Raw genomic sequence first — 26,598 nt, forward strand, 5'->3', positions numbered from 1 at the left:
TTGTTGTTGTTGTTATTATTGCTATTATTATTATTATTATTGTTGTTATTATTGCTATTATTATTATTATTATTGGTGTGGCTGCCCCTGGATCCCTGGCAGTGTCCAAGGCCAGGCTGGATGGGGCTTGGAGCAGCCTGGGATAGTGGAAGGTGTCCCTGGCAGGGGGTAGGACTGATGAGCTTGTGTTGGAGTCTTTTTCCCATGGAAACCATTCTGGAGTCTGCGTGTCCTCTGGGAACCCCTCTCTCTGCTGGCTCAGCATTTGCAGAGAATTTCAGCATTTGAGGCCTGTGTCTCAGTGGCAGCACACCGAGCACAGAAATATTTCCTGTGTCCTTGTGTCTGAGTTCCCTGTGCCCCCCTGTGCTGCCTCCTCAGCCCTGGGCAGCGCAGTGTCCCAGGGGATGTCACCACTGCCAGGCTCTGTGTCCCTGAGGAGCAGCCCCAAGCAGAGCCAGGGCTGGTCTCTGTGTGCTCCCTGTGATGCAGCACCTGAGCTGGCACCACTGTGACACCTCAGGGGCACCCAGGGGTGTGCAAAGGGCATCTCCCAAGCCCTGTTCTCCTCTGCCCTGCCAGGCGTTCCACGTGGTGTTCCAGAAGGCCCTGGAGAGGGCAGCTCCTGCTGAGAGCCTGGCAGGGCGGGTGCTGAGCCTCACTGACAGCATCACCTTCTCCGTGTTCCAGTACACGGCACGGGGGCTCTTCGAGAGGGACAAACTGACCTTCAGTGCCCAGCTCACCTTCCAGGTACCAGCACCACACACCAGCTGTGTGCCAGGGTTCAGTGCCACAGCAGCCCATACAGGGGCTGGGGGCTTGATTGTTTTCTCTGCCTCTCTTGGAATCACAGAATCATTTGGGCTGGAAAAGCCCTCCCAGACCATCGAGTCCAACCTGATCCCCACCTTGTCCCCAGCCCAGAGCACTGAGTGCCACCTCCAGCCCTTCCTTGGGCACCTCCAGGGATGGGCACTCCAAACCTCCCTGGGCAGCCCCTGCCAAGGCCTGAGCACCCTTTCCATGGGGAAATTCCTGCTGCTGTCCACCCTGAGCCTGCCCTGGCCCAGCCTGAGGCCGTTCCCTCTCCTCCTGTCCCTGTTCCCTGCCAGCAGAGCCCGACCCCCCCGGCTGCCCCCTCCTGTCAGGGACTTGTGCAGAGCCACAAGGTCCCCCCTGAGCCTCCTTTGCTCCAGCCTGAGCCCCTTTCCAGCTCCCTCAGCTGCTCCTTGCAGGATTTATTCCTGCCAATAACAGGCACAGATGCCGTGTTGGCTTTGAATTTCACTGACAAAGGTTATGTGAGAGAGTAATTCCTGCTTGCAGGACCTGGAAATACTGGCAAAGCAAACTGGCCTGGAAGGCTTCTTGCATTTAACATAAAGAAGTGCTCACTGCAGAGCTGCTGTACCATGTCCACTGTGTTTGTGTAATTTTAAGTGTCCAATCTGGCTCTGCAGCCAGGGCCTTCCCTTCAGGCTGCTCTCTACCCACCTGGATCTCAGCCTTTACCACATGGTTTTCCTTTCTTCCTGTTCTGTTGCCAATCTCCACACTCATTCTTGCTCCTCTTTTGGGACACCCAGAGCACCTACATGGTCTGTCCGTCACACCCCTCCAACATGGGGCACCCTGTATGTTTTAGTCACACATTTTTCAAGCACGTTAATTGAATAATGAATCTGCTGGAGTTTGTTGCTGCTCTGGATCCTGGCTGCTCTAGGATATCTCGTTTGTTTGGAATTGCAGATACTTCTGATGAATAAAGAAATCAACCCAGCAGAACTGGATTTCCTGCTCAGATACCCAGCACAGCCCGGAGTCACGAGCCCTGTGGAGTTCCTGTCTGACCACTCCTGGGGAGGAATCAAGGTACCTGATCCATGGGAAATCAGCTCCCCTTATCTCCTCTAAAAGCCCTTCAGGTGGATCCTTGTGGCATTTGGTGAACAAAATTCTGGTGAACCAAAAGGCTGCAGACGTGGAGAGTTCTGCAGGTCCTGATTTTGAGGGCTCTTCCTGGGTATCCCCAAGAAGATGGTTCTTCCCTCTGAGATTTAGCCTTCTCCCTGTTAGACTAGACCAAGAATACCCTCAGGGGTTTGTGGTTATGGTTTGTAAAGGACATGGAGATGCCCCATTATTTGGGAAGAAGTGCGAATTTCTGCAGGGATGTGCTGGGGTTGGAACTGTGACAGCTGCCAGGCCTGCAGGGAAATATTGTCATGGCAATGGGCAGGTCTGGCACCTGCCACGTGTTTGGAGTGAGAGGGGAGGAAGAGCATCCCAGAAAAATGACAGTTATCCCATATTTGCTCCTCTTTGTCAACAAATGTGAATTGTGCTGGGTCTGGACCTGATCCAGCAGGGTGGGATTTGGTTTCTGAAAAGGGTCCAAATACTCTCCACCTTGGCCTGTTCATTCACACCTTGCTGGAGCTGGAATTGTGTCCCTTGTCTGACTGTGGTGCTGGTCAGTCTCTGGCACCTGTGGTGATGTAAGAATCAGTTTTGTTTACAGCATGTTGCCTCTGTGGGACCTTTTCCTGGTGCTGTGAAGTAAGGAGTGAGGACTTCCCAGTTTCATTGGGATAGTTCTCAAATTTTCACCTGGGGCTTTGGGCTTTCCCTTTCTTTCCCTTCCCCCTGCTGAATGGAGAATGTATCTGGTTCCTGAAGAGGGACCAGACAGAAAATCTTCATCCAGGCCGAAGACATCTGTGAAGAAATTCCCACTTCATCAGCCTGTGATGTCAAGCAATGGAACCTCTCACTGAACCAGCTCTGTTCAGCCCCTAAAAGGTCTATTCCCATAATAATGAAGGAATTAAAAAAACCCCTACACCTTTTCCTTAATCATCTTTTGTTCAGTGGTGGCACTTGGCTGTTCAGATAGCAGCAGCAGCTTTAATTTTGTCCCTTAATTGAAGACAAATTAAATGGACCCTGAGGGTCAACACACACAATCAGGAGGGCTCAGCCATCAAGCCCACGGAACACCTGCTTTGTAACAGCAGATTTTGTCTTTGGGCTGTGCAGTCTGTATGGATTGTAGATGTACATCCCCATCGCTGCTTGACATCACAGCTTTTCTCAGCTCTGCTCTGTCCCTGCCCGTGTTCAGCCTGGGGAAATGTGGGCTGAAATGTGCATTTCAGTTCTCTGGGTTCTCATTCTGCACGGCCTGGGAGCATCCTGCCTTGTAAAGCTGCTTCTGACTTCACTCCTTTAAGCTTCCTCTGGAACATGACCTTCCTTCTGCCATGGGATTTAGAGGTTTCAGACTCTGATCCTCATTTTGGAGATACTTTTATGCATCTGAGGAAACACATATGTTTCCTGGCACTTGAGGACGTGGGTTAGTGGTGATGCTGGGTTGATGGTTGGGCTTGGTCATCTTAGAGGTCTTTTCCAACCTTTATGATTCTGTGATTCTCTATTACTCCAGCAGTGCCCAAGGATGCCTTTGCCACCTGCCTGCAGGAGGTACATTCTCCAAACAAACACCTGCTGGGCTTGCAGGCAGTTTTCTTTGTCAGGTCATCCCTCCTGTGCTGCCAGGCCCCCTCCATGGGGCTGAAATGGCCTTTCCTGCTCCCTGAGTGATTCCCTTCAAGATGAGCCCTTCCCACTCCGCTTCCTCTTCCCCATTGAAGAGCGTTTGTGGGTTTGTGGTTGAGGTGGAAACTCTGATGCCCACAAATGCATGGGAAGGTTTCCAGGTGTGCTGCACACCTCAGGTGTCCTCAGCCTGTACCTGATGGCTCCAGGAACTGCACATCTCCAAGAGTCACTGCCCAGACTCTGCACAAATTCTAGGAATTTCAGGACTTTGTGATAGTGAACTCTACATTATCAGATACTGAATACCCTTCAGGTTGTCTTTTGTGACGATTGTAGCATTGATTTTACTGTAAATAATATGGTTGGTGTCAACTTTATCAGTGTTTATGTTGATGTCTGTTGGTTTATTAGCCTTTGAGTTTTTGGCAATTCTAGTTACTTGAGGCATGGCTTTAGTAAAATCATATTTTGTCACAGACTGCTATAATTAGGTTAATTAGTCATGGCTTCTACACAGCTTATTAGCAGGCTAAAATCTCCTTTTCTTATATCAGGAAGATTAAATGCTATAATAAATTGTTTCTTCAACAAAGCTGGAGCAAAGTACACTTCAGATTTATATTTCAAATTCAAAGTGAAATTTAGCATTCTGCTGATTTTTCACAGAAACTTTGAAAATGCTCCAGCCCAAGGGGCTCCTTTGGCCAGGGGGTTCTGGCCAAGATAGTGCCGAAAGAAATCAATATTGATATTTGTGGCCCATTCTGAGCCTCCCACTTTGGGCACATTAACTTCTGAGGAAACCTCATTAAATGTTGAGGGCTCTGGGCATGCAACTGGCCTTGTGTGACTTGGCTGATTATTTACTGCTGGGGGTTGGTTAATATTATATATAGGCCAATAATCCTTTGCAGTTGTGTGGCTGTTTGCGGCTCGTGGTGCTGGAGCATCTCATTTAGGAAGCATTTGTTTATGATTTAGTTTTCCAGCTTCTTTCCAGTTCAGCACAAAGTTTCACAGAGCCTTTTGCTGTAAGGGGTGTGCCAGGGAGGGTCGGTATTCACCCCTGGATGAGGAAACCCACATCCCGGGCCAGAAGGATGTGGCTTGTAGGGAAAGGTAATAGCTTTTATTATATCTGCTGATAGACCTGGGAAAATAGGCACATTTCAGGCTCTTTGGTGCTTCTTTAAACCTGAAACAGGAATTTCATTCAAGCTGAATAAAGGCTGAGAAAAGCTGCTCTGAGCTTGGCTTGGTTCTGTTCATCAGTGAGATGTGTGGGAGGGAATGGTACCTGTGGGGAGCCCCTGTGGAGGAGCTTTCCTTGGCTCTGGAGCAGGGGAGGTGTTAGCAAAGGGCACAGTCATTGCCTCGGTGCAAATCCTGCCTCTGGGTTGTTGAGGGTTAGTTGAGAGCAGGAAGGGGATAGAATTTTGTCATTTAATTAAAGCAGTGCCTTTGCTGAGTCCCTGGCTTTAGTGCTCAGTGGAGTTGGTCATTTCAGTCCTCTCATTTGCAGGGGCTTAGCAGTGATCCCTCGAGAAGGAAAAAGTGTTCTTTGGCTCCTAATGAGGTTTTCTCTCTCTTTTCAATTTCTTTTATTACAGCCTGTTGTACTGTTCTCCCCCTCTGTGTTCCCAGTGTCTGCCCTGAAAGTTTTTATTTCTGTTGGTACTTCTGAAAACGTTTTCTGTGTCCATGCAAGGCTGGCCATTTCTCCTGGCTTGGCTGGTGGTTTCCTCACCAGTAAATATGTGGCCACACCTTAGACCACAGTGGCCACAACCATGTGCAAAAGCCATTTGGGAATTCTCGTTGTGGGATTGAATTAACACAGAATCCATGTAGAGATTGTCCTCTGGAAGGTGAGTATTCTCTGAATTCATCTCTGAAGTGATGCTCTGTGGTCCCTTGAACCCTGTGTGAAGCCCAGGCTGCCGTGTTGAGCTGTTCTTGGTTATCCCCAGGGCAAGGACAGACAGCTCCTGTCATGGCTCTTCTCTGAGCATGATATTGAAATGATGTCATTTGGTTTTAGGGTTGTTTGATCTTTCAAACTGGACTGTATCCAGGCTAACCAGTAAAATGAGCCAGCAGTTGTTTGCTGGCCCTGGCAGCACCTGACTGCACACAGCTAAACTCCCCTGACCTCCCAAACCAGAGCCACCTCACCCATTGTTTCCCATGGGCAGCTCTGCAGAGTCCTGCCCTGGGTCGTGCCCAGCATTTCCTGAGAGCAGGAGAGCTCACCAAAGCCAAAGGTGAGCCAGCAAGACACTGGCAAATTGTGTGGCTCACCCTGAGCCTGTGCCTGGGCACCTTCTGCAGGCACAGACAGAGGAGCAGATCAGCAGGGAGGGAGCAGCGCCTTCCCCTCGCCGTGCTGGGCTCTGAGACCTGCAGGGACAAATTCCTCCTGCCCATGCTCTGACACAGCCTTGCTCTGGAGCAGCCCTGTAGCAGTGGGTTTAGGCCTGAGTTTAGACCCTGTGCCCATCAGTGGCTCAGGCACAGCCTCACACAAGGCACGGTCACCCTTTCTGTTCAGGCCAGGCTGGTGTTCCCAGGGGTGCAGCAGAGCACTGGGTGTGTGCCTGGCAAAGATCACCTGAGCATCCCCTGGGGCCAGCTGGGCTCTTCCCAAGCTTCTCCACTACTGATGGAGCCGTGGGCTGTGCCCTCATGGTCTTCACTGCCAGGGTTGCCTTGGCCAAAACCAAAGCCAGGAGAAGGTGAGGGTGGTTCTGGAGGGGTTCCCTGGGACCCCAGTCATCCCAGCTGCCAATTCTCCCAAGCTCCAGCTCCTCCACGTTGCCCTGTGGTCCCTGGCTCCGCGTGGTGCACGTGGCTGTCCCCGTGTCCGGCTGTTCCAGGAGCCTCGGCTGGGATGCGCATTTCCCGAGCCTGATTTCCTTTGTGATATTTCCTGCAGTGCCTCTTCAGTGCTGAATGCAGATGTGTCCCACGGGATAAGTGCAGCGAGTTAATACACAGCAGGAGTACACCTGGCCAACTTGGATTACTTCTTATCCCAATCACTTCCCTCATCTTGTTCTGAAGAGGAAGAATTTTCATTATGTAGATATGAAAACGCCACTGAAAGGGCATTGTTTAATAAATGTGATGTTGAATAATGAGCTCTAAATACCGAATTCAGCTTTCGAGGAGGAGAACAGCCCTAGACAAAGTCGTATATTAACTCCATATTTATAATTTTGCAGAATGCAGATGATAAGATTGCGTGTGTGGCTTATGAGATAAAATACCGAATCATATGTTTTGCATTTAAGAAAACTGGAATTCTTTGGACAAAAGAACAGAAATCTCTCTTCCAACTTTCACTTCTTGCACTTTTTAGATGAAGAAATTTTTCATTCTTCTCCAGGATTCATTGTGACACAATCTGCTGCACACATTGTGCTCTCTGTGCATGTGCAATATCCTTTGATCAGGCTGGTCAGACGGGAAAGGCTCGCAGCTCACAGCTTCCCTTCTACCTTCAGAATTATTATTATGCCAGAAAACCATAGTCTTAATTAAATATCTTCCATTAACTCAGTTCTTCAGATGTGCAGCCTTTTAGAGCATCTTTGATAGAAAACATTGATTGTGACACTTCAAATGGACATTTATCTGCTCTCATCTAGAAGTTTCCTAAGGACATTCTTCTGTCCTCTGTATCAAGTCTCAGAGAAATATTCCCAGTGTCTCACAGAAATGCTACTTGAGAAGGTTTTACCTTTTTTTTTCCCCTTTTCCTTTTTAACCTGCTGGCTAACGATCTGATGCTTATCTGAAATACAGCAGAGATTGTGATCACATCAAATATTTAAGGACTCACTTTGCCGGTTTGATTGCAGAGTGGAAATCGAGTTTTCCTGGATGCTCTACAGCCTCTGTGTTTCCCTGACACAAAGCCTGCTGTCAGCTGAGCATTTGGAATGTAAAAGCCTCTTCACCCTCTAAATGGAAGGAAAGGGAAGTAATGGCTCCATCCTGCCCTTGGGTCACACCAACCCCAGGCTGGGGCAGAGGGGCTGGAAAGCTCGGGAAGGCCCTGGGGGTGCTGGTGACAGAGGCTGGACAGGAGCCCAGGTGTGCCCAGGTGGGCAAGAGGCCAATGGCACCCGGGATGTGCCAGCCCTGGGGTGGCAACAGGGCCAGGGCAGTGCCCGTCCCCTGTGCTGGGGCACCTCCAGTGCCGGGGACAGCTCTGGGACACTCAGGACAAGAAGGACATGGAGGGGCTGGAGCGTGTCCAGGGCAGGGAACGGAGCTGGGAAGGGGCTGGAGCAGCTGAGGGAGCTGGGAAAGGGGCTCAGGCTGGAGCAAAGGAGGCTCAGGGGGGACCTTGTGGCTCTGCACACAGGGCAGGGCTGGCACAGAGTGCTGCAGCTTCCATCCCCAAGGTTCTTTGAGCAGGGCTGTGACCACAGGTCACAGGGATCTCAGGGCTGTGTGTCCCTGCTCTGGGAGGAGCAGCTCTGCAGCTCATTCCCTCTGCTGCCTGTTCTTGAGGCCAGTCCTGCTCCCACAGGTGAGACCATCACGGTGCAGAGCTGGGAGAAGCCTCATCAGGGGACCAGTCCATACGTCTGAGTCCATATATCTGTGTCCATTATCAGGACTGAACCACGGACCTTGAGAGCTTTCCAGCAGGGGACATCTGGAGCAGCTGCTTCAGCTGAATTCTTGCAGACAAGGGGACATACTTTCTCTTTCAGCTTTGCTGTGCATTGGTCCATGGCGATGGCCCATCTGGGATTTATTACAACCAAATCCAGAAAAGTTTTCAGAAATACACAAGTATTTCTTTCAGCTGCCCTCGGGCCCCATGCCCAGCTTCTGGCTGTGTGTTGCTGATGTGCTGAGAGGCATCCAAGAGTGAAGAGGAAAGATGGAAAGCATGGCTTAGGAGAACAGCCTGACTTTGCAAGGCCCATTCTCAAACCCACTTGAACAAACTTTTTAGAAAGTGGAGAGAAAATGTCAACATGAACCCATCTGGGAAACATCTCAGGCAGAATGAGGAAAGTATGGTGGGTGGTTGTAAGCAACGAGAACACAAAGATTGTGACTAAGTCTCAGTTCTGTTACTGACCTTTCCTGTCGAGAGGAGCTGGCTTTAAGAACACACTGGTAGGAAGGAGATGAAGCCATTGTTCCCTAATTTATGATATTTCACTGGGAATTTTCTGAGGAAAGGTGGTGAGATCCAGCCCATCACTCATCAGATTGCTTGTGGTGTCCGCCCTGCACGTTGTGACGCCCTGGGACCCTGCAGATAAACAGGGTGGGTTTGTACAGGGATGTGCTGTGGCTCTGCACACCTTCTGTCCCCACTGAAATGCAGAAGCAGCAAGGAGGAGTTTGAAGGGAGACAGGCCCATACAGTGCCTTGAGCTTGTCAGTCAGCTTTTATGGAAGAAATAAGGAGAATTAAAATAACATTTTTTGTGTTGAAAGGTGATTGAAGCTTGGCAAACCCCATCAAATCTTTATTTTCACCTTTGGTAGAGATTTTTCTTATGAGTTAAATTATTCAGGTAGTGCGGCTAAACAGAAAGTAACACCTTCAGTGTATGAATAACACAGCCCCAAACCTAGGATGGGAGAGGTTGTAAAATAATGCATCATCTGCTACATTAATTGCTCTAGTTAATGGTAGTATTCAAATGGAGCAATTCATCTGCCCATACATCTTTTTCCTGAATGATCCAATCTATCAGTTGGAGCCAGGTGCAGGTCTGGCTTTGCCATTCTTCCAGGAGCTGTCATTTTCCAGCTGTGGGGATGCTGCTTTTCCCTAGAGACTTTTGGGCCAGCTGCAGAAAATGAAAGAAATGAATATTCACTGAAACCTGTATAAGCAGTGCCCACAGACAGTGTAAGACCTTTACAAAGTGTTTGGGGGATCACAGAATTGTGGGGTCGTTAAGGTTGGAAAAGACCTTCAAGATCCTCGAGTGGCACAACTGCTGAGCACTGTGAACTTCTCATGTGTGGATTTCTGCTTAAAAACTGTGTAATGCAATTCATAAAGCCACAGGTCCTTAGTTCTGCAAGTGAAATCGTGACTAATCATCAGGATTTAATCATCTCACAGATTATTACGACTGTGAGAATATTAAATATCATTTCTTTCCAGTGCTGACAGGTTGTGTGACTTTTGTAGAGAGAGGTTTGATGTTCAGAGTGTTCCCTACAGAACATAATTTTTTCAAGCAGAGGCTCAAGTTTTTTTTTAAAGCAAAGCAAGATATATAAGTGAAAACTGTAAGTAAAAACCAGATATAACCTGAAGCCTCAAAAGATAATGATAGCTTTTACAAAACCCCTCAAATTCCTTTATTTTGATTTCCTTCTGTCTTTTAAAATGCAGTCTCATGGCTGCTGGGGAGGTGGGTAACTGGGTGTTGGGAGTGTTCTGGCAGCTCTGCCTTTACTGGCTCTGTTTTATTTTCACCCTGTTTGTGTCAGTACAGGGCACAGCAATGAGGTGATGTTGTCCTGCCTTGCCCCAGAGCTGCTCTCGAGTCAGGTGGTATTTTAAATTATGGAAATACCTTATTTATACTTTTTTAAAGTATAATTCCTTTTGGAACTGAAGGGAAAGGAAACATGGTGCTAATATACGTGTTTGGGGTTTTTTAAGGTTTTGTAACATCTTATGAAGCAACACCTAGACTTGAGGCTGGCTTGAGCAGATGGTTCCCTTAGAGCAGTTGCCTTCAGTGATCAGAGCAAGTGTTCCCTCTAATGAATGTCCAGAACTTGTCGTGCTGTGTCTGGAACCAGGAGATAACTCATGGGCAGCAGCAGCCCTCTGGAGCTGTTCTCTTCTCTAAAGACTCCTCTGGATTCTGAGGGTTTCCTCTCCTCCATGGGTGCCCTCCCTGTCCCCCCAGACGTCCCCACAAAGATCCCCCCTTCCCTCGGATCCTTGGCCGTGTGTGGAGGACACTGCCAGGCTCTGCGATGGCATCCAGGGTTGGTGTCCTGCAGCCAGGGGCTGATCCGTGTTGTGTTTCCCGCAGCTGTGGGGGAATGGGAGAGCTCTGCATCTGGGAATGTGTGAGCCCCACGGGGCTGCTGACACATCAGCCCCACAGTAACGCTGCTTCTGGCTCAGACGAGGAACTGTCAGAGGAACCTGAGGTGATAAAGCAACTTGTCTGTGACTCAGTGAATGAAAAACCATTTTCTCTGAGAAGATGGTGGATCCTCTCCTTGACATGGTGTGAAGAGCCCTGTTTTGCTGAAAAATTCTCATTTTGAGATGTAAGCTCAAGGCCCTCCTGTTCCCAGCCATCAGAGATGATCGCAGTGTGGGTTGCAAAGACAAGAGCTCGGGTCGTCCAGCCCTTTGGATCATTTTCTATTTCAACCAATCATTTTTGTCTCTCTCAATTTCCATGACAGCTCTAAGTGACAAATGTACTTTTCATTATGTGGACAAAAATAGATACCCTGCACAGGTTGATGTGCAGCTCCCATCTGCTGCCCCAAGGTACTGCTCCTGCCTGGGAACAGGGATCTGTTCGTGCTGGACTAAGTTTCCTGGAAAAATTCACACCAGAGGTATTGAAAAGCAATTAATATTCACAGAAAGGTTACTGATTGAGAGAGCTTTCACTCCACTGGCTTTTAAATGGAAGCATCTCCCATTAATACCATCACTCCTAATAAATGCTATTAGAATTGTTGACTAATGAAAATTTTAGTGTTAATTTATGTAATACAGAGTTTTTATTTGCAATTAGAGCTTTCGTGATTCTGCAATATGTTGTTCAGGGAGAGAGGGAGGCTATCATTCCTGATTACATGTCTGTCATTTAGTTAGAAAAAAGCAATTTTCCAGAGTCTCCCTTGTTAACATCAGCCAAGAGACTTCTCGAAGCAGCAGCAGCCAAAGTTCTGAAGTGATATTTTGAGTAAATCTCATCAAAAGTGAGAAGATGTTTTATATAAGCACTTGCACTGAGAATTCCCTGAATTCAACATTTGCCATTGTATTACGCTCAGCCACGAGAGGTGCCCTGAATACATTTGTTGCTGCAAGGACCAGGGCTTGGCAGGTCAGAATTTGTGGCATCATTCCTGGGAATTCCAGTTTCTCGTGGTCGGTGCTCTGCTTGCTGGTTTTTCACAGAAATCAGGATATGGCGCTGGTTTGGAGCAAGTCCTTCTCTCACTGACATTCTCCTTGTTAGTGCAAATCCACACATGAAACAACAGCTGTTGAATCACTGCTTTGCTCACAGTCCCCATGAAATTCCCTGGATCCCTGGGACTTTGGCATGGGGCTGGTCAGGGGAGAGCTGAGCCTGTCCGTGCCGTGGCTCTGCAAACCCTCTGCTCTTCCCTGTGCCTTGGGTGGAGGTGTTGATGGAATGCTGCCTTTGGGCAAGGCTGGGGGTGTTGCAGAAGAGTTTTTGGTGGTATCCAAAAGTTCTCCTCTGCCCAGAGCTCTGGTTCTGGCCCTCAAGCACATGGCCTGTGAGGGAAGGTGGGGGATTTGTCCAGCTAGGAGAGGACAGAGCCACGTTCTCCATCTTGGCAGAGCGTAATAAGGATCCGCTGTGGCAAACTGCAGCTTGGGAGGCTCTGCTTGAACATATTTTTTAAAAAATCATCTCCATTAGTGTAAGGACAGCACAGCCCAACAGCAGGGCACCCAGAGGGGCTGAGAGCTTCACCTTGGATGGCAGCATTTTGGTGGGCACGGCCATGGGCAGACCCAGCCTGAGCAGGAGCTTGGCCTGGGCCCCTCCAGAGGGTTCTTCCAAGCATTGCTGCTGTGAAGCTGTGAGTGGATATACAGCAAAGGTCCTGGGTTGTGGCACCCTCTGGGAACAGCTCCACAACCTCTTTCCCTCTGTCATCCACAGGCATTCGACCCGGGAACAGGCTGCCCAGAGCAGCTGGGGCTGCTCCTGGATCCCTGGCAGTGTCCAAGGCCAGGCTGGACATTGGGGCTGGGAGCAGCCTGGGACAGTGGGAGGTGTCCCTGCCCATGGCAGGGATTTGAAATGAATTGATCTTTCAGGTCCCTTCCAACCCAAACCATTCTGGGATCCTGTAATTCCCACTGCTAAAAACCTGACTGCATTTGTTATCAGAAGCCCCCTTTTCTGACATCTTCCTCTACTCTCTTCACTCTCAGTCTGTAAATTCAGTCTGTTAGGAAGACCAAAGTTTTACACTGCTCTTGTCTTCTCACCGGGAAGCCTTCCAGAGGGAAAGTGGGGTTTTTAAAACAGTGTGATCCTCAATGTCTTCTGCCTTGTTTGCAGCAGACAATCCCTCACACCTCTGCCAGGGCCCTTCTGGGACTTTCCAAGCCCTGTGCAAGGGTGGATCTTCCCAGTTCATCTGAACAAGGTGTGAAAACAGCATTTCCTAGAGGGCTTCCTCAGGTGCTTCCCACAGTGAGGCCTTACGGGGTGGGAGCAGGAGCACTGCTGTGGGGAGCACCTCTGCCCATCAAGAAGCTTCTGCTTCCCTCTGATGCCCTTTTCTTTCTGTAGAAAGCAGCTCATTCACTGTCTGATATCCTTCCCTTGTCTTTAATCCTTCACTTGTCGTTTCTGTTTCGTGTTCAGCTGCTCACAGCTCCAGATTATGCAAAATGAAGATGTTTGTTTCAGTGAGAATTTTACTCGAATCCAGAAGAACCTTACCAGCTCTGCAATGTGTTCTGCCACCACTTGTCTGAAAGAGAATTTGGATTCTTCACTTGTCTGCATAACATTTATAGTTGCCACTTTCTAACTACAAAATTCAACTGCATTTTCATTGTAATTTGAATTTGTTTAATGCCTTGCTGGGCTGGTTTTTGGGGCCTTCTTCAGCTGCCTGTTTCTGCTACAGACTTGTAGCACCTAGAAGTTCATCTTCATGTGCATTTGGCAAGTAGAAACCAAATGATTTGATTTTTATCACGATCCTGGATGGGCTGAGTGCTTGAGCAGAGAAAGCACCCACCTCTTTACATCTGCCCTGTGTTTGTGGGGGTTCCTGGCTCCATGGTCACCATGAGATGAGTGGGAAGGCTCAGTGTTGTGGGTTCACAGAGGGATGTGAGTGGGGGAACAGAGAGAGAAAAGCAACTGCGTGTGTATGAAATGACCCAACCCTTGGTGGGGGGTTGGAACGAGATAATCTTCAAGGTCCCTTCCAACCCAAACCATTCTGTGCTTTTGTGAAGACAATTAAAACTCCAGCTGTGAAATCCCTTTAAAAAAGAATTTTGGTGAGCGTGGCATGGCTGAGTGCTTGTTCAGCACGTTTTTTCAGCAGCTGCTGTGGGTTTTGCTGCACAATTCTCCTCGTTCCTGTGGAATCAGTGAGGAGACCATGCAGCTCATGGGAATGCCAGCAATGTACTCTCCTATCAGACATGGGCTCCAAATTTCCGGCTCTCATCCAGAACAGGCATTTCTGGGATAACTGACAGCAGCAAGTCCTTGTCACCAGAGGCTTTTCCCAAACAGGAGAGGAGACTTCTTCCCTTTTTGGGTAATGAACAGGGTGTGCTGGTTGATGCCAAAATCTTTCATCCTTCCCTGGACTGTCTCTTCCAAGGAGAATGGACAAAATCTGCTCCTGATGGGTTTCTGGCTGTGGTTGCCAGACTCCAGCTCCCTGATGGAGCAAACCATGAGGAGTCAGTAGCGTTAGAAGAATGGTTCAGAGGCACATAGGCTTGTTCTTCCTGACCTTCCTTGAATTTTTGCAGGCTCTCTCATCCATGGAGGAATTCAGAAACCTGGATCGGGATATCGAAGGGTCTGCAAAACGGTGGAAGAAATTTGTGGAGTCGGAGTGTCCTGAAAAGGAGAGGTTCCCCCAGGACTGGAAGAACAAGTCAGCTCTGCAGCGCCTGTGCATCATGAGAGCCCTGCGGCCCGACCGCGTCCCCTGCGCCCTCAGGTGGGGCCCAGGGGCAGCTCTGGGGCTGGGCTTTGTGGGGAGCAGGAGCAATTCAGGGCTCTCTTTGGATTTGTGAATGTCAGTACATTTTTAGGATGTGAGTTCTGTGATATGGTTTCCTATCAAGGGGTCTTGAAGGAACTGTGAGGGTGGGGCAGGCCCTGGCACAGGGTGCCCAGAGCAGCTGTGGCTGCCCCTGGATCCCTGGCAGTGTCCAAGGCCAGGCTGGACATTGGGGCTGGGAGCAGCCTGGGACAGTGGGAGGTGTCCCTGCCATGGCAGGGGTGGAATGGGATGATCTTTAAGGTCCCTTCCAACCCAAACCATTCTGGGATTCAGTGATGTCTGAACTCTGCAAGCCAATCAACACATTGGGTTTAAGTGGAATTTCTTGGTTAGTGGGATCAAAGCTCACTGTCAGCAGCAGGGATGGAGCAGTGTAACCAGCACTGGGTGGGAGCAGACCTGCCAAGTCAGAGATAAGAATCACCATCCAGGTGTTACACATCTGCTGCAGTCTGGGTGGTCATCACAACCTCTAGAGTTCAATAACATCCATTTTAGTTACTAGGTAATTTTTGGCTGCTTCTTAGGCACCGGAATAAAGAGGAGAAGGAAAGGAAAGTCTTATAGAGGTTTTCTCACTCTTTTTTTTTTTTCTTTTCTGTAAAATGCAAAATTTATGTGCTGCTGGTTCTGAAAGTTGTAGTGGTAAATTATGTAGTGAAGGTAACTGGGCGAGGCTAAATTTCCCAAAGTTATGCAAAAGCAACATTCTTGTTCCAGGACAACCTAAAGGTCTTTCACTCCATTAGGATTTGGATTTCCTTTCTCTGTCCAATGTCTTGACATTTCTGTGATGTCTCATGCCCCTGCTTCTCCAGTAATTTATATTCCTGCACCACCTGATGTGCACACAGCAGCGTGTATTACTCAGTGCATGAACGACATCTGTTTGTGCTTTAAAGTTCACAGAAAAACACAGACAAGACTGAGTGAAGTCTCCCCGTGGTCAATGGTATTATTTTTTATTAGAATAAATACAACAGTTTATCATAGTGCTAATACTAATCCATCTTCTTTTTCGTTTCTTACTCTGATGGCTGGATTCTCCATGTGTCCCTCAGCTGAAAATACTGCTTTTCCTGTTGTTGTTTAGCTTGAGTAAAATAAGCTCTTGAAATTTTAGGTGCGACTTATGCAACTAAAATTCATTTCTTTCTTACTCACACAGCTCAGAAATAACTGGAACATCAAATTTCAGCCCCTTTCATATCTCTCTTTTATGAAAAGGGAATCCAAGTTCAAAAGCTTGGCTGGATATTTTTAGGGTTCTGGGCATGTCAAGCTTCTCTGTTTGCACAGGAGTATTTAAATGGGTTTTTGTATTGTTTTGTTTTGTCTCTTATCTCGAGGACACAAATGTGCAAACAGTAACTGTTCACTGAGCCTTCCCCAGGGCTTTGGAGATGCTTCTGGAAATACACCTGAGTTATCAACACTTCAGTGTGCCAACATTAAACACCTCACCAGGGATCCATGGACACCGTGACCAGTCCAAATCTTCCCATCCCTCTGAGGGCCCTGTCCAGACCTTGGGTGCATTTTAGGAGCAATATTTTAGCCCAACCACAGGTGGCCAGGGGGATTTTAGATGCCCTGGAATACTCCCACCTCATTTCCAGCTGCTGCTCAGAAAGGTGTGAGGACCTTTGTATCCCACATCACAGCTCCATGATGATGGTATAGGATTTCTTTGGGATTTAAGATGATCCAGCCCTGTACAGGCTTCTTGCATTTCATGGCCTGGGAAGTTGGGTGTTCCAGCCACTCTTCCTAGCAGATCCCTGGGAATGTTTGCCCAGTCTGGTTCATTCCCTTGGCCTAAGGAGCCATCAGGAGAAGCCCCTCTTACCCTGACTCACTCCTTAGACCTTCAGGGCCAGCAGTGAACCAACAACTGTAATTCCCTGAAGGATTTCCCCCTGTAAATATCCATTTCATCCTTCAATCTTATTGAAGAACATCAGCCAAAAGCTGCTGGTAGCACCTTGTGCTCCCACTCCTCCACATCCTTGATGAGGTCAGGTCAGTCCAGCAGCCTCTGGTGAGGTGTGGCTTCGTCATGGTGAAGTCCTTGCAGGAGCACTGCCTTAGGGACAGACCGTGGGGACAGTGCAGCAGGACTCAGGGCTCTGGTGCCTCCATGGTCATTGCATTCACTGCCCAGAGAAGGGCTCATGGGCAGCTGTGGGTGTGTGCAGCACAGATCAGCCCTCAGACAGCCACGTGGCTTGCAGGATACATTTTTATTTTTCTTCTGGCGCCATTTCTCATCTCCTGCTGCTGATATGGTGACCCAGCCCCGGGGACACCTTGTTTGAAAGGCACCACACGTAGGGACTCCTCCAGCCTTCCCTCTGCTGCGCTGGGGTCCCACCTGGGAGCCTCCCTCTCACGTCACTTGTGCTGCTGAGTCCCCAGGACACCGTTTCAAAGACCTGAGACCTGAGGTAAAACAAGAATGTTGTGACCTTGGATCTGATGGACTTTGTGAAATTTTGTGACCTGAAGCTTTCCAGCAGCAATTGAGCAAATCTTGACCCTGAACAAAAATTCTACTTGAAAGAGGTACCAAAAACATGGAAGATTTTTTTTTTTTTGCAATCCCTTAGGCATTTCTGTTCCAACTGCCTCTCACCAGTCCTTGAAGGAGCTTCTCAGCTCTCTTAGAAAGAATTTGGCTGCCTTCAAAAGGCCTGAGTAATCCACCTGCGCTCCAGCAGCATTCCTGGGCTTTGGATATAACATTCCTACCTTTGAATCGGTGTTCAGTGTCTCTCTCTTTGTAAAGCAGTGATGTCAGGAGCTCACCCTGGGGGAATCCAGCCAGAACATTCTCCATGCGCCGTGCTCTGCTCCGGCAGCTGCTGTGGAGCTGAACCTTTCCCTGTTCACTCCCTTGTATTTTTCCTTGTCACTCCCATGCTCCAGATATTCTTAGAGCCCTTCCCTTTCAGCTTTCCAGATCAAAGTAATTGTGTAAATCATCTGGACTTCCTGTGGATTGGTGCTTCCTCTGGAAGGCTGCTCGGACTGCAAAGCACGTGGCTGGTTCTTGTATCTCGTACCTTAACTTATTTCTTTTCTCCTGAGATTCCTGAGTCACAATCAAGGCATTGTGCTTCTGAGTGCAGCCTTGGGCTGGCAGCTCCCACTGCTCCCCATTCTCACTTCCCTCTGTTTGTCAGGAGCTGGTGTCTCCTGGGGTATCCCTGCCCTGTACACAGGGCCCAGCATTGCTCCCAAGGGACAGCCCTGCAAGCCCAGCTTGCAGATCCTCTCCACAAATATTTCATGTTTGTTTTCCTAATTTCAGTTTCTAAATCGCTTGAGTCATCAAAATTGGAAACTAATTGTAGGACAGGTCATATGAGGAGCGGCTGAGGGAGCTGGGAAAGGGGCTCAGCCTGGAGAAAAGGAGCTCAGGAGAGGCCTCCTGGCTCTGCACAACTCCCTGACAGGAGGATGCAGGGTCGGGCTCTGCTCCCAGGGAACAGGGACAGGACCAGAGGAAACAGCCTCAAGTTGCACCAGAAGAGGTTTAGATTGAATATCAGGGAGAACTTTTCCAGCTGAAGGGTTATCAAACCCTGGCACCATCCCTGGAAGTGCTCAAAAAACCTGTGGGTGGGACACTTGAGGACATGGGTTATGGTGAACACAATTGGTGGTGCTTGATACTGGTCGCGCTCGATAACCTTGGAAGTCTTCTCAATCCTTCATGATCTGGGATTCCATGATGATTTACTGATTATTTGCAGGGGAATCTGCATTTTCTGAACAAGCTGGCAAAAGTTGTTTCTCTCTGGCAGAGATTTTGTAGAAGAAAAGCTGGGCAGCAAATACGTGGTGGGGAGATCCCTGGATTTTGCCACAACCTTTGAGGAATCAGGGCCTGGAACCCCGATGTTCTTTATCCTGTCCCCAGGAGTGGACCCACTGAAGGATGTGGAGAAACACGGTAAATAAATAAATCCTGTCTCTAGGCACACCTCAGCACTGCTGCTTATCTGCTGCATTATTATCTTAGCACGACACGCCTGTTTCGTTGGGGTTTTTTTTTTTCCTCATCTCTTTGTAGATAATGAAGTAATATGTTAAAACCAGATAATTGTGCGAGGATGCGACGGGATTTTGGGATGGTTTTATTGTTTTTCTTAACGTTTCTTGGATTTTCATCTTAAATTTAAATTAAACTTGTCTCTCTCCTGCACTGCCTGGATTCCCAGTGTGGTTCACACTGCAACAATCTCTGAGTTGGGTTTGTGCACAACCTGTAATTTACGTCAGAGATATCTCACATGCTGTCAGATGCTTGTTACCAGGAAAGGTTGAACCAGAGGACCCTTGAGGTCCCTTCCAGCCTGCTATTCTATGATTTTATGATAACTAAAAATAAGCAACAGCTCCCTGTAACAGATTGCTGCTTTATGGCAAAGTTTCCAGGCTTTCTTCCCGTCCTTCCTGAGCTGATTTCCATGTGGATGGTCAGCTGTGGAGCTGTCAGCTGGCTCCAAAGCCAAAGGGGCTTCTGGGAGATGCCTCCCTAGAGAAGGCACTGATGCCCTTGTGCTGCAGCCACTGCTGTGCTCCAAAGCCACCCTTGTGTAGAATTTGCTCTGGGTCTTGGCTCCACTGTGGAAAAATTTTTATTTTCATCCTGAACATCCCTCTGGAGCAGAGGAATCTGATGCCTTTGGGGCTGGACAGTCCCAGGACTCAACATCATCTAGGCTGGCACAGACCAGGGCAGGAGAACAATGACCTGTAGGTTCCTTTTCCTCTCTGCCTTCTGGGCCATCCCAAAATAAAGTTGGAGTGATCCTTTACCCACATTCCCAGGGGCAGCTGTCAGAGCTGTTAAACCTGGTGCAGCCTCAGCCACAGGCAGCTCACTGTGGGGAATTCCTGGGCTTAGCTTTGCATTTGAGGCTCCTTCTGCCCCCAAACCAGGTGTCATTACTGGGAATTGAAGGGACCCCCCCCTCCAAAGGGAGCTCCTGTCACGTCCCTGGCTTCCTTTCGGAGCCACGTTAGTGATCCTGTCTCTCACTGTTAGTTCCTTGTATGGGCAATGAAGCACTAAAATCAACCCATGAGTGGTTTAACTGGAATTGTAAAGATGAGCATAGCTGAGCACCTGGGGTCAGTCAGCCAGAAAAGCTACAGCAAGAAAAAGTGAGAAGAGAAGCAATGAAATAAAATCATTGCTACAGAGCAGCTGCACTGGCCTTCGAGCTGCCTCTCTGGGGCTGTGTTTGGCTCGTTATTGGTATTTTCTCTGTCTTTCATTAGGTTTTATTAAAGTGCAGGATGATTCCTGTGAATGGCAGTCAGCTTCTTGCAGATGCTGCCCACTCATGGCACCTTTCCTTGGCGTCACAGGGAGGGCCCTGCAGCAAACACCGTGGGCTGGAGGAGCTTTGTGCCCTTCCTGAGTGCCCATCCCCTCCCTTCTGCAGCCAGCAAGGAGGGGCAGGGCTGGCATTGCCAGGGCAGGCTCACTGATATCCCTCTGCAGTGAAAAGAACAACCAATATTCATTTATTATTGGTCATCTGGTTTGGGGTAGTGCCCTGGTTCTGTGATTTGCCCCATCCCCTCTCGAGACAGTGGATCTTGAAGGTAAAGGAGAAGATCAGCAGCTTTCGAAGTTGGCAGCAGCCAGAGAGTGTGGGAAAGAGAACTGGAAACTTTAAAATGTGGGAAGCTGTATCCCAGGGGAAGCTGTGGTGAGGCTCAGCAGAGAGCTGGAGTTTGGAGGTTTGTTCTCCTCATGGCCAGCTCTTTCCAATCTTTTCCCACGAGATGGTTCCTAAGCCTTGCAAGACAAATCTTTTCTTTGTTTCACTCTAAAGCTTGCCTGCTTTTAGCAGGAATCGGGAATTCAGGCTGCACCGTCTGCAGGAAGGCAAACCTGCATGCAGAGATAAGTGTGGGCAATCCCCAGGGATCAGCGTGTGGGGATGAGTCCTGACTCCCTGGCTGAGCCCAGCCCATCCTGGGGGATGTTCGTGGGGCTGTTCCCTCTGGCAGCTCAAACTGGGGTTTGTCTGGGAGAGCTGGTTCCCCTGTGAGAGGGACAGCAGCGGGGGTGCTCTGTCTGTGGATGACAGATTCCAAACCTGGCCAGGAGATCTGCAGCCGTGAGCACAGAAACGATCTGGGATGCTCCAGAGAGACCAGGGGAGGCTGAAGGATCATCATAGACCACATGAAGGGACACTGAAGAGCTGCCATCCTTCCCCCAGAGCAGGGCAGTGAGTGACAGGGGTTTGGGGTTCCCAGCCTGCAGTGCAGAGGTGGAGGGACACTGGGAGGTGTCCGGGTGGCTCCCAAACCACCCCTTCCCATGGCCTGTGCTGACTCCACTGGGGCCTTCCCACAGGAAGGCAACTCCAGTGATGCTCCATGAGAAATCTGGAGGGATTCACTGCTCTCCAGGTCCCAGACACCTTGCTTGAGGCCACAGGAAGCTCACACGGATTGCATTCCAGCTGCCCTCCCCAAACCCAGCTGGTGCACCCAGCCTGCATTGCAGGGGCTTTTCCCCACCCAGCTGTGGGTGTTCAAAGCCTGGTTAATCAGCAGGAAAAGATTTTAATTTCTTCTCACAGTAAAATGTGTTTTTACACGAGGTTGCAGGGGAATAATGTTCTTTAAACAAGAAGCACTGTGTAACAACGTACCTTTGTGTGGATGCTGCTCTGTAATTAAAAGAGTTTGGGAGAAGCTGCTGCTGTTTGAGCACTTGGGCAAGGAGTGGGTGAGAGCCAAGAGAATGAGACAGGAGAGCTGATATCAGGAGTGGGATAGCTCATGTGTGAGGTTGGGTACGAGGGAACTCTGCCTGGCTGTGCTGGGGCCCGGCCCTGCCTCCCCACCAGGGTGCTGAACTCACTCCTTGTTCCCTCCTAGGGAAGAAACTGGGCTACACCTTCAACCACAGGAACCTCCACAACGTTTCCCTTGGGCAAGGCCAAGAGGTGGTGGCTGAACAAGCTCTGGACCTGGCTGCAAAGGAGGGTCACTGGGTCATCCTCCAGGTACGGGGTCACTGGCCAGTGCTGCCCTTCTCCCAGCTTGTCCCACTGCCATGAGGACAGCCTGCCATGCCTGTCTGGGGCCATGGGACACTGTGTGTCCCAAGCAGCCGCCTCTCCCTGTGTTGCTGCCATCCCTTGCTTTGATCAGGCCCTGCCAGTTTGGGTTTCTGGAGCTGTCTGTGGGGTGTGCACGAGCAGGAGGTTGTGCTGCACTTCCCTGCACCTTTATTTGCTCCAGGAATGAATGAAGAGCTCTGTTCTGGGAGCCCCTGGACTCGTTCTCTGCCTGCTGCCCAAAAGTCCCCCTGCACCTCAATGAGCATGGAGGGGCCACTCAGGGAGGAAGCTCTGCAGTGGGGCTGGCTCCTCTGCACACCCCAAACCAGGGAAATGCTGCCAGCTCTCATCACAACCCCACAAAGTGCTTCAGAGCCTGCTGGGGTGCGGAGGGAGCTCTGTCTCTGTCAAGTGCTCTCAGGAGCTGCTCGTTAAGTGAGTGCTTGGGTTTGCTGATGTGCACTCGGTGATGTCAGCTCTCATTACAGGTTTTGGGAGCCCCTCTGATTTCCTTGATGTGGATTATATAAACTTTTATTATCACTGAATTGTTTGCATAAAATTAGATTAAGACAAAGCTCTGAGTCCTGATCTGAGCCCTCAGGCCTGGTTACGAATTGAAATTAAATACCCTTGATATTTTGATCTTAATTTTTGCTTTTTTTTTTTTCTTGCAAGCTCCCTTTGAGGTAAACAATGCTGAGCTTCTCTGGAGCTTTTAATATAGAGAGGGCTGCAATCCTGGCATCTGCCTTTGAGGTGGTGCAGAAGGAAAGATGCAGCTTTTTGAGCTGTTCAGTAATGCAGAGTGAAGAGTTATTTTCTACAACGCCTGTGTGCTGCTGTAAAGGATCTGTCAGCAGTGCCAGTCTCCATGTGCTGCTTCAGTGCTAACAGACAAGCACTGGGGGCCTGAAGCATTTTTATTACATCCATTCCCATCTTCTCTGGTGGTCAGAGCAAGCAGTAAGAGATCTCAGCAGACACTGAAAGGTAAAGGAGAATAAATCCTTCCCTGTGAGGGTGGGCAGGCCCTGGCACAGGGTGCCCAGAGCAGCTGTGGCTGCCCCTGGATCCCTGGCAGTGCCCAAGGCCAGGCTGGACATTGGGGCTTGGAGCAGCCTGGGACAGTGGGAGGTGTCCCTGCCCATGGCAGGGGTGGCACTGGATGGGCTTTCAGGTCCTTTTCCACCCAAACCATTCCATGATTTTATGATTCTGTGATTAAATGAGAAGAAATCAGATTTCTGTACAAGAACAATGTTGGTGGTTGGGCTGGCTGGTTTTCCAGGTGTGACTGTCTCAGGTTCCCCCTGCGCTCAGAGAGGAGCTCGATCCAGCTGGGTTAGGGTCAGGGTGCTCTGCTGCATGGGGCAGGCTCAGCAGTCCCCCAGTGGCCCTGGGGACAGGATTCCAGGTGCCAGTGCTGGGTCAGGGTCAGTCAGACATCTGGGATTGCCCCTGGTGTAGTCACAGAGCTGGTGACACCTCATACAGGCAAATATTCCAGTTGTGTGCTGTGCTTGGCCTGGAGTAACGGGGTGTGGGCAAGAGTGGCTCAACACAGAGCTCAGAGCTCTTTCTGCTTTTGTTCCTAATCCCAGATTCCTGAGCAATCCAGCACTGAGGGCCCCACGAGGAGCTGGAGTCTGCCTTGGTGGCACTTCACCCTCGGGACAGAGCTGGGCACGTCCAGCAGGGTTTGGGGCAGGCAGCCCCAGTTCCAGCATTTGGAGGAGTGACAGCAAAGCAAAGGCACTTCATTGTCACCCAGCCAGGCCAGGCTGCTCCGCTCCAGAGCCTGTCTCTGCATCTCACTTTGCATTCCCAGCTCCTCCCAGGGGCTGGAGCTTCATGGAACAGGAGAAGGAGGGAGAGCAGCCTGAGAGGCTCAAGGTGTGTCCCCTACATTGGATTGGCAGGCAGGAACCCCTGGTCTGACAGAACTCCTGTAGGGTCAGCAACTTCCACAGCAGGAAAGCACCCTCTGGCCAAACTGGGCTTTAGGAGGCTGGACAAAGCACCTTCTGAAGGCTGAAAATCTGACCTTTGGCAAAACCAGTGCCCAAACTCATCCCCATGGGAGTCAGTGAGGAGGGGTCCCACAAAGGATTCTCCTGCCATTGCAGTCAGAGGGGGATCAGAGCAATATTTGCCTTATGGTTTCTTTCTTACGGAAAGATCCTCTGGCAGGATCTTTCCAGCAAGGTTTTGGTGACAAATACCTCACAACCAGTTCCAGGAGTGTTTGTACAAGATCTGGAATGCCACAGACAACTCAATTTACAGAAGCGTCACAGGATTTGTGGATCATTGCATTACTAATAAAAGAGAGGACAGAGCAGATCTCAAGAGGCACTCGGGGTAATTTTACCCAGATTAATTAAACTCATTATTTCCAGGCTGTATCCCACCCACAGCACAGTTACACCCAGGCTTCCCATTTGTTTCTGAGCAGACAAAAAGCAACTGTTAGCTTTACTTCTGTATTTTGCTATCCCCTGACCAACAGCTCAGCTCATGTGGAGCAGAGCTTCTCATACTCACATTGTCCAGGACAAACACTTGAAGGGATCATCTGGGTGGCTTTTACACACATGGCTCATTACTGGTCCTTGATTGGGACCTGACATAATCAGAGTCAAGGACTTTGAGCACTAAGGAGTTGGGGAATTAGGTTTGTGGGAGTTAAAGGGTATTGAGGCAGCTGGGAGGTTCTTATTGGATTACAGGAGCAGGATCCCTGCTGTGCTGGGAAGGGCTGCTGTCCTAGGGCCAGCTCCTCTCAGTTCTGGTGCCTCCTGACACAGCAGGAGGTGAAATGAAGACAAAAGCATCCATGCCTGTCCTGGGAACTGCAAAGTTTCTCAGCTCACTGAAAATTCATAGGTTTTCATAAATGACTCATTTTATGGGAGAGAACAGCAGAAATCCACCCAACCCTTCATTTCCATGGGAAGACAATCTCCCTCACCCTGGCAGAGCCTGGCCAGCAGCTCCCTGCTCCTTTAGCACCAGTGTTGTTCTTGTCTGGTGGTGTCAGCTTTGCTGAGCCCTGGTACAGGGTGCTGACAGATGAGGAGAGTGAAGCCCGGAGCTAAAATTATTCTCTACAAGTACAGATGGTCCAGCTGCAAAATAGGAGCCCCTGAGGCAAAAGTGCAGCTCTTTAAAGGAGCCTTTGTTACCTGAGGGCTGCAGGAACAGCCCAGCTCAAGCCCAGCAGCTGCTCTGTTCCTGGCACTGAGGAGCTGAGCCTGATCTTTGAGCTCCACAAAGCCCCATTTGATAGCGGGCTCAGCCTCTGGGTCTCCTTAGCAACAGTTCTTAGGTTTGGAAGGCTTGGAAGCAAGGGGTGGGTACCATTTGGAAGTGCAGCCAGAGCTCATTGTCAGCTCCTCACGGCTCTGGGGGGCAGGAACAGCTGGGCCCCACAGCTGGAGATGCTCTGGTGAGGCTCTGTGCAGTGCTGGGGATTGTTCAGCCTTGAGAAGAGATGACCTGGGGATTCCATCCCCCTGGATGGTGAGGAGTGAAGAGCAGACTCTCTCCAGTGGTGTGTGGTGGCAGGACCAGGGGCGATGGGGACCACTTGAAATCCAGGAAATTCCATTTAAACATAAATACAATCTTTTTTCCCGTGTGATTTCCCAAACACTGGATGTTGCCTGTAGAGTTTGTGGTGTTTTCATCCACAGGGCACCTGAGCATGTTCCTGGGCCACGTGCACTGCCTGCCACTGCTTTGAGCAGAGGGCTGGGACTGGGGGATGCCAGAGGTGCCTGCAGCCTCAGTGACTCTGTGATCTCTGCCTTCCCATGCTGAGTTATCCATGGATCTGCTTTCTCTGATGCCTGCAGTCTCCTCTGTGCAGGCAGGAAGGAGCTTTGCATTAAGCTACGGGTTAGCACAAGCTGTGTCTGCTCGGTTTCCCCCTCAGAAGCCTTTTGCTGATCCAGTGGCCACCACAGTCACCAAATGAGCTTTATCAGCTTACCAGCAAAGACGCAGTGGAATTTGCTTGTGTTTGTTCAGATGCACGTTTGAATGCACTGATGGAGGGAAGAGTTCAGACGTTAGATATTCCCAGTTTAATTGTAGTCTTCATCCATTAGCCAAAATGTCACTTCCCTCTCTTTGTGATCAAGTTAATTTAATTCTTGAGCATCTTTCCATTTTCCTAGGTTGCTGCTTCACTGAGTCAGGTTCATGTGTTAAATTGAGTAACAGTGAGCTCCTGGAGCAAACCTGTGTGAGATTCATCACTGTATCATAAATCACAGAATCCCAGGATGGCTGGGGTTGGAAGGACCCCTGGAGATCCTCTGCTCCCACCCCTCTGCTCCAGCAGGGTCACCTGGAGCACAGGGTCACATCCAGGTGGGTTTGATTATCCCCAGGGAAGGAGCCCTGGACAGCCTCTCTGGGCAGCTGTCCTGGGGCTCCAGCACCCCCACAGAGGAGAAGTGTCTCCTCCTGCTCACACAGAGCCTCCTGGGTGTCACTCTGTGCCCGGTGTCCCTGTCCTGTCCCTGGGCACTGCTGGGATCCGGCCGGCCCCGGCCGCTCGGCCCCCGGCCCTGAGGCGTTGGGACACAGGGATGAGGTCCCCTCTGGGCTGTCTCTTCTCCAGGGGAGCAGCCCCAGCTCCCTCAGCCCTTCCTCAGTCCCCTCATCATCCTCGTGGCCCTCACGGGACCCTCTGCAGTGGTTCCCTGTCCCGGCTGAGCTGGGCAGCCCAGGGCTGGGCACAGCTCCAGGAGCAGGGCAGAGGGGCAGGATCACTCCCTGACCTGCTGGCACTGCTCTTCCTCCTGCCCCCAGATCCCACTGGCCCCTGGCCCCAGGACACTCTGCAGGCTCAGGGACAGCTCGGTGTCCCCCGGGACCCCAGGACACTCTGCTGGCTCAGGGACAGCTCGGTGTC

General features: G+C 49.9%; 1 protein-coding gene across 2 annotated transcripts in view; it reads left to right on the forward strand.

Moving 5' to 3' along the window:
- Positions 1-26,598, forward strand: part of LOC121661667 (dynein heavy chain 9, axonemal-like) — a 124,861-nt gene that overhangs the window by 70,467 nt on the left and 27,796 nt on the right. For both annotated transcript variants that reach the window (XM_042022080.1, XM_042022081.1), the window contains 5 exons: positions 583-753; positions 1,753-1,875; positions 14,312-14,505; positions 18,381-18,529; positions 21,487-21,614. In XM_042022080.1, the coding sequence (XP_041878014.1) occupies positions 583-753; positions 1,753-1,875; positions 14,312-14,505; positions 18,381-18,529; positions 21,487-21,614 (765 nt within the window). The remainder of the gene's footprint in view (positions 1-582; positions 754-1,752; positions 1,876-14,311; positions 14,506-18,380; positions 18,530-21,486; positions 21,615-26,598) is intronic.

The sequence above is a fragment of the Corvus kubaryi genome, unplaced genomic scaffold (genome assembly GCF_017639235.1).
Source record: "Corvus kubaryi isolate FWS band 111438036 unplaced genomic scaffold, C.kubaryi_AGA036_p1.0 37187, whole genome shotgun sequence".
Classification (NCBI taxonomy): domain Eukaryota; kingdom Metazoa; phylum Chordata; class Aves; order Passeriformes; family Corvidae; genus Corvus; species Corvus kubaryi.